Raw genomic sequence first — 8,305 nt, forward strand, 5'->3', positions numbered from 1 at the left:
GGATGTCAAAATATCAATTTCTGTATACCCCTATAATTACTAAGGCAAGCTCACTCCAGTTTTTGAACTTTTTTATTCTTTACAGAAAAACCAGGACAACCTGGTCAGCCAGTAGCAAGTGCTGTCACAAAGGATTCTTGTGTTGTCTCATGGAAGCCTCCTGCAAGTGATGGTGGTGCAAAGATTAGAACTTACTATCTTGAGAAGCGTGAGAAAAAACAAAACAAGTGGATTTCTGTAACAACAGATGAAATTCGTGAAACAGTCTATTCTGTGAAAGATCTTATTGAAGGTCTTGAATATGAGTTCCGTGTAAAATGTGAAAATCTTGGTGGTGAAAGTGAGTGGAGTGAGGTATCACAACCAGTCATTCCAAAATCTGATGTACCAATTCAAGCTCCACATTTCAAGGAAGAACTAAGGAATCTGAATGTGAAATTTCAAGCTAATGCCACATTTGTCTGCAAAGTCACTGGGCATCCAAAACCAATTGTCAAGTGGTACAGACAGGGCAAAGAAATCATGCCAGATGGTGAAAAGATCAAGATACAGGAATTCAAGGGTGGATATCACCAGCTGGTCATCACAAATGTAACGGATGATGATGCCACAGTATATCAAGTTAGAGCGACCAACCAAGGAGGATCTGTGTCTGGCACTGCCTCTTTGGATGTTGAAGGTGAATGAAGGGTCTTGATTCCTAAGACAAATTCTTTATAAACTTTGAATATTTAGACTATTGGTGCTCTTCTCATGTACTTTTGCTCATGTGTTGTTTTTTCTTCCTCTTTCTATTCCAGTTCCTGCAAAGATTCACTTGCCCAAAAACCTGGAAGGCATGGGAGCTGTTCATGCCCTCCGAGGGGAAGTAGTGAGCATCAAGATTCCATTCAGCGGCAAGCCTCACCCCGTGATCACATGGCAGAAGGGACAAGACCTCATTGATACTAATGGACACTACCAAGTCATTGTTACGCGATCATTCACATCGCTTGTTTTCCCAAATGGTGTTGACAGAAAAGATGCAGGGTTTTACATTGTTTGTGCCAAAAACAGATTCGGAATCGATCAAAAAACAGTTGAATTAGATGTGGCTGATGTGCCTGATCCACCAAGAGGTCTGAAGGTAACTGACATTTCAAGGGATTCAGTCAACTTAACCTGGAATGAACCAGCTACTGATGGTGGAAGCAGAATCATAAACTACATTATTGAGAAACGTGCTACAACAGCAGAGCGATGGATTCGTGTTGCACAAGCTCGTGATACACGATACACAGTGGTGAACCTATTTGGCAAGACCACCTACCAGTTCCGTGTAATTGCAGAAAATAAGTTTGGCCAAAGCCAGCCTTCTGAACCTACAGATCCAATTATAACAAAGGAAGATAAGACCAGAGTAATGAACTATGATGAAGAAGTTGATGAGACCAGAGAAGTCACCACAGTTAAAGCAGCTCACTATTCTACAAAGGAACTCTATGATAAATATATGATTGCAGAAGAGCTTGGACGTGGGCAGTTTGGCATTGCACACCGCTGTGTTGAGGCAGTTTCAAAAAAGACTTACTTGGCCAAGTTTGTCAAAGTAAAGGGTGCTGACCAAGTTTTGGTAAAGAAAGAAATTTCCATTCTAAACATTGCTAGGCACCGAAATATCCTGTATCTTCATGAATCATTTGAGAGCCTAGAAGAATTGGTCATGATCTTTGAATTCATTTCTGGAGTTGACATCTTTGAAAGGATCAGCACAGCTTCATTTGAACTTAATGAAAGAGAAATAGTAAGTTACGTACGCCAGGTCTGCGATGCACTAGAATTTTTACATCGCCACAGTATTGGACATTTTGATATTAAACCAGACAATATTATTTACTTCACAAGAAGAAGCTCTGTAGTTAAAATTGTTGAATTTGGTCAAGCCAGACAATTGAAGCCTGGAGACAGCTTTAGACTCCAGTTCACTTCTCCTGAATATTATGCGCCTGAAGTACATCATCATGATTTGGTCAGCACAGCTACTGACATGTGGTCAGTTGGTGCTCTAACATACATACTTCTCAGTGGCATTAATCCTTTCATTGCTGAAACAAACCAACAAGTTATTGAAAATATTCTAAATGCTGAATACAACTTTGATGATGAAGCATTCAAAGACATAAGCATAGAGGCCATGGACTTCATTGATCGCCTACTAGTAAAGGAAAGAAAAGCTCGGATGACAGCTGCTGAAGCGCTTAACCATGTGTGGCTAAAACAGCAGACAGAAAAGACCAGCACTAAAGCCATCAAGACCTTGAGGCACAGGCGTTACTACCAAACTCTAGTAAAGAAAGAGTGGAACACAGTTGTGTCAGTAGCCCGCATTTCCTGTGGAGGTGCGATTAGATCTCAGAAAGGCATAACAGTGGCTAAAGTTAAAGTTGCACCGATAGACATTGGTCCCATTGCTGGGCAGATAAAGCATACTGTTACAGAAGAAGGAGGGCATGCCAAATATGTATGTAGGATTGAAAACTATGATCAGTCCACACAAATCACATGGTACTTTGGTATGAGGCAATTAGAAAGCAATGAGAAATATGAAATCAAATATGAAGACGGTGTGGCAACCATGTATGTCAAAGATGTTTCTAAATCTGATGATGGTACCTACAGATGTAAGGTAGTAAATGACTATGGTGAAGACAGCTCTTATGCAGAACTTTTTGTTAAAGGTGTGAGAGAAATTTCTGAGCACTACAGATGCAGAACTGTTCGGAAAGTGAAACGACGGGTTGATACTATGAGACTATTAGAGCGTCCACCAGAATTTACTCTGCCTTTGTATAACCGCACTGCATATGTTGGAGAAAATGTCAGGTTTGGAGTAACTATAACAGTTCACCCAGAACCTCGCTTAACATGGTTCAAATCAGGCCAGAAAATCAAACCTGGTGATGATGATAAGAAGTATACTTTTGAATCAGACAAGGGCCTTTATCAACTCATCATCAATAACGTCACTGAAGAGGATGATGCCGAATACAGTATTGTAGCACGCAATAAATATGGCGAAGACAGCTGCAAAGCCAAGCTGACTGTGATTCCGCATCCACCTCCAGCAGATGCCACACTAAGGCCAATGTTTAAAAGACTGCTGGCAAATGCTGAATGTCAAGAAGGCCAGAACGTCAGTTTTGAGATCAGGGTATCTGGTGTACCAAAACCAACGCTGAAATGGGAGAAAGATGGTCAACCTCTATCCTTTGGTCCTAACTTTGATATAATTCATGAAGGTTTAGATTATTATGCTTTGCATATCAGAGATACTTTACCAGAAGACAGTGGTTATTACAGAGTTACTGCTACAAATAGTGCTGGATCTACAAGCTGTCAGGCTTATCTAAAAGTTGAACGCTTGAAATATGTCAAGCGTGAGTACAAGACTGAAGAAGAACGGGAGAAGCACGTACAGAGACAAATCGACAAGACCTTACGAATGGCAGAAATCCTTTCTGGGGTTGAAGCTGTTCCACTGACACAAACTGCACAAGAGGCTCTCAGAGAAGCTGCTATCTTATATAAACCAGCTGTTAGCACTAAGACTGTCAAAGGTGAATATGAAATTAAGAAAGAAGAAAAGAAGGAAGAAAGAAGACTTCGTATGCCGTATGAGGTCCCAGAGCCTCGCAAACATGTGCGCACTACTCTTGAGGAAGATCAGAACATTAAACACTTTGTGCCTCTGTCAGACATGAAGTGGTATAAGAGGCTGCGAGACCAGTACGAAATGCCAGGAAAACTTGAGAGAACTGTTCAGAAACGCCAGAAACGCATACGTCTTTCCAGGTGGGAGCAATTCTACGTGATGCCACTGCCACGCATTTCTGATCAGTATAAGCCTAAATGGCGCATACCGAAGCTAACACAAGATGATCTTGAAATTGTGAGACCAGCACGTCGGCATACCCCATCTCCAGACTACGAATATTACTATAGACCAAGAAGGCGATCACTTGGTGACTTGTCTGATGAGGAATTACTCCTGCCTATTGATGACTATTTAGCCATGAAGAGAACTGAAGAAGAAAGACTACGCCTTGAAGAAGAACTGGAGTTAGGATTTTCTGCTTCCCCACCAAGAAGCCCCCCACGCTTTGAACTGTCTGCCCTTCGGTATTCTATGGCAGGAGCACAGGTCAGTTCAGAGGAAGAAAGAAAAAGAGAGCTGAGGTATTCAAGCTATCACATCCCAACTAAAGCTGACACCAGTGCAAGCTATGCAGAGCTTCGTCAACGCCATGACAGGGCTGCCTACAGACCACCTAAACAAAAGCAAAGAATAATGGATGAAAAAGAGGATGAAGAATTGCTCCGTCCTGTTGGCACTGCTCAACGACTCTCTGAATACAGGAGCGAGCTCGAATATATGGCAGAGGAGGAAAAGAGTAGACTCAGGAGAAGGAGGGAAAGAGAAATAACTGAGATCACATCAGAAGAAGAAGAAGAAATAGAAATGGTGCAACACGTTCACAGGGAATTTTCACCTCCCTCTAGATTACTAAGGAGAAGAAGATCTCTTTCTCCAACTTACATTGAGTTGATGCGTCCTGTATCTGAATTAATTCGACCTCGCTCACGGCCACCTGAAGAAAGTGAGAGAAGATCCCCAACACCAGAGAGAACTCGACCACGCTCACCTAGCCCAGTTTCTAGTGAAAGATCGCTCTCTCGGTTTGAGAGGATGGCAAGATTTGATATATTTTCTAGATATGAGTCCATGAAATCTGCTTTGAAAACTCAGAAAACTATGGAAAGGAAATACGAAGTTCTGACTCAGCAGCCTTTTACCCTTGACCATGCTCCTCGCATTACCCTGAGAATGCGCTCACACCGGGTACCATGTGGCCATAATACCAGGTTCATTCTAAATGTCCAGTCAAAACCAACTGCTGAAGTGAAGTGGTACCATAATGGTATTGAACTCCAGGAGAGCAGTAAGATACATTTTACTAATACCAGCGGTGTATTAACTCTGGAGATTCTCGACTGCCACATTGATGACAGTGGAACATACCGGGCTGTATGCACAAACTACAAAGGGGAATGCTCTGATTATGCAACACTAGATGTAACTGGAGGAGATTACACTACATACTCTTCCCAGCGAAGAGATGAAGAAGTACCAAGGTCAATTTTACCTGACTTGACAAAAACAGAGGCATATGCAATCTCCTCATTTAAGAAAGCATCTGCTACAGAAGCAAGTTCCTCAGTAAGAGAGGTCAAATCAGAAATGTCAGCAACAAGAGAATCACTTCTATCATATGAACACTATGCTGCTTCTGAAGAAAAAATCACTGCGGCTGAAGAAAAATCATTGGAAGAAAGGACTGCACACAAGGCATTTAAAAGCACTCTACCGGCAACAATCCTTACAAAGCCACGGTCAGTCACAGTTTCTGAAGGGGAGACTGCAAGATTTTCCTGTGACGTTGATGGTGAACCAGCACCAACAATAACATGGTTCCGTGCAGGTCAACCCATTGTTTCTTCGAGGCGCTTCCAAGTAACACGAACACAGTACAAGTCTACCTTTGAAATTTCTTCGGTCCAGATGTCAGATGAAGGAAGTTACACTGTTGTGGTGGAGAACTCTGAAGGAAGACAGGAAGCGCATTTTACTTTGACCATTCAAAGAACAAAAATTCCTGAAAAAACAATTACATCACCTCCAACAATCAAATCTCCTGAGCCTCGTGTAAAGTCTCCAGAGCCAGTTAAGTCTCCTAAACGAGCAAAATCTCCTGAACCCATCAGTGGCCCCCCAAAAGCAAAGTCACCACCTGGAGACAAAACAGTACCAGCAGAGAAAATACAATTACCAACTGCTTCTCCACCAAAGATAAAACAGCATCTGAAAGTAGAAACTCTAGGAGATAAGGTAAAGTTATCCTGTGCAGTTGAAAGCAGTGTTTTAAGTGTCAGAGAAGTGGCTTGGTATAAGGACGGCAAAAAACTGAAAGAAGACCATCATTTCAAGTTTCATTATGCAGCAGATGGCACCTATGAGCTCAAAATCCATGAACTCATGGAATCTGATAAAGGAGAATACACCTGTGAAATTATTGGGGAAGGAGGCGTTTCAAAAACTAACTTCCAGTTTACTGGCCAAGTATTTAAAAATATCTATTCCCAGGTAAGAGGTGTATCTGAAACTCATAAACCAGTTCAGAAAGAAGATAAGGTGCTTACAGGTTCTACCCAAACGAAATCAGCAGTGGCAACTGAAGAAAAAGCAGCAGTTCAAGAAGTCATTAAAAAGTCAATTGTTACTGAAGATGTCAAACAATTGAAAGCAGAAATTAAAGCTTCTTCAACTAAAATGACAGTGTCTGAAGGGCAGAAAGTGACATTGAAAGCCAACATTCCTGGTGCCTCTGAAGTAAAATGGGTGCTGAATGGAATAGAGCTGAGAAATTCAGATGATTACAGATATGGTGTTTCTGGAAGTGATCACACACTAACTATCAAAAAGGCTAGTAATAAAGATGAAGGTATTCTCACCTGTGAGGGTAAAACTGACAAAGGCATTATTAAATGCCAGTATGTTCTGACCTTTTCTAAAGAGCGTTCCAACGAACCAGCATTTATCATGCAGCCTAAGTCTCAAAATGTCAATGAAGGACAAGATGTATTGTTCACCTGTGAAGTTTCTGGGGATCCTTCTCCTGAAATTGAGTGGTTTAAGAATAATCAACCTGTAAGTATTCATTTAATATATTTACTTGAAAAATTAGAATTATTCATAAAACTGATCTTAATGAAACCATTTTTTTCCCTCCTCAGATTGCTGTTTCATCGCACATCAGAGTAACACGCTCTAAAAACATTTATTCTCTTGAGATTCGAAATGCAGCAGTGAGTGACACCGGAAAATACACAGTCAAAGCAAAAAATTACCATGGGCAGTGCTCCGCTACAGCATCTTTGACTGTACTCCGTAAGTTTGTTCTCCAGGTCTTGTGTTCAGACTAATCACAACTTTTTGCTGTGGTGTGTCTACTAAAATGACTTACTTATGATAAAAGCCACTGGTAATGTTGATTTAGATATTTTAACAAGTTCCTATTTCTTTTGTATATTATATACACAGAACTAAAACAGCATTAGAAATCTTTATAACACCCACAGAGGAGCAGAGATATGCTCTATTACATCAACAGATGGCTAGAAGCATTCCTTCCAGGATGACTGTGTTAAGACCTGGCAATGACTCTTTCCTCATTTACTAACAGAATCTGTTCCATTAAAACAAAGTAATTCCACAATTAAAAGATTTTTATGGTAACTTAGCCATAACTGAACTGGGTTTAGTATTTTACTGGCTGTACCATATCCCCATTCCTAGCATCAAGGGGTTGCTATGATTTGCTTGTATGACTGTGCTTGGGTCTAAAGGAAAGCTGCAGTGATCGATCTTTTCTGTTGCCTTTTATAGCTACAGAACAATGCAGTGAAATAGACTTTCCTATACCATGCTTCTAAGAACTTGAAAATGTTTCATAGCTTCTACAAACATGAACTGAACACACACAATTTCTCAGTGTCTAACGCTAGTAATGGTTCTAGTAGGAAACGCTGTGTGACAACCTGTTTTTTCTTAAGTATGTTTCTCCTTCAAGCTCATACATATTAGTAACAGTTCTGTTTCCTACTTGTTTCATTTATAAATTAATGTTTGCAATTTGGACATCATGAATCAAATGATTGTAAACAATTTTATACTCCACTGCAGTTTTCCATTGAAAGCAAATTATGCTGTCTCTTCATTTCTGTAAAATTAACCATATAGAACTGCATGACTTCATTCGTTAATGTGACGTTATTGGTTTTTCCTTCTATGTTTGCAATGCTCCTCAGCTCTAATTGAAGAACCTCCAAAAGAGGTAGTATTGAAGACAAGTGGCGACGCAAGCATGCACGAAAGTTTTTCTTCTCAATCCTTTCAAAAGGCTTCTTCTAAACAAGAGGCTTCATTCAGCAGTTTCAGCAGTAGCAGCATGACTGAAATGAAATTTGCAAGCATGTCTGCCAAAAGCATGTCCTCCATGAAAGAATCCTTTGTAGAGATGAGCTCCAGCAGTATTATGGGGAAATCTAGTATGGCTCAACTGGAGAGTTCAACTAGTAAAATGCTTAAATCAGGTCTGAGAGGTGAGCAATACACTTACTGGTAGAGTTAGTGCTTCAAATATCCTGAAGTAGTCCTCAGAGTAAACCTGGTGCATGGCTTAGTGGAAACAGACTAACTTTGTATTTC

General features: G+C 40.6%; 1 protein-coding gene across 2 annotated transcripts in view; it reads left to right on the top strand.

The window, feature by feature from the left end:
- LOC142031228 (titin-like) overlaps nt 1-8,305 on the top strand; it is a 244,865-nt gene that overhangs the window by 235,262 nt on the left and 1,298 nt on the right. For both annotated transcript variants that reach the window (XM_075028344.1, XM_075028345.1), the window contains 4 exons: nt 86-679; nt 801-6,745; nt 6,832-6,985; nt 7,906-8,199. In XM_075028344.1, coding sequence (XP_074884445.1) covers nt 86-679; nt 801-6,745; nt 6,832-6,985; nt 7,906-8,199 — 6,987 coding nt within the window. The remainder of the gene's footprint in view (nt 1-85; nt 680-800; nt 6,746-6,831; nt 6,986-7,905; nt 8,200-8,305) is intronic.

The sequence above is a fragment of the Buteo buteo genome, chromosome 5, assembly GCF_964188355.1.
Source record: "Buteo buteo chromosome 5, bButBut1.hap1.1, whole genome shotgun sequence".
Classification (NCBI taxonomy): domain Eukaryota; kingdom Metazoa; phylum Chordata; class Aves; order Accipitriformes; family Accipitridae; genus Buteo; species Buteo buteo.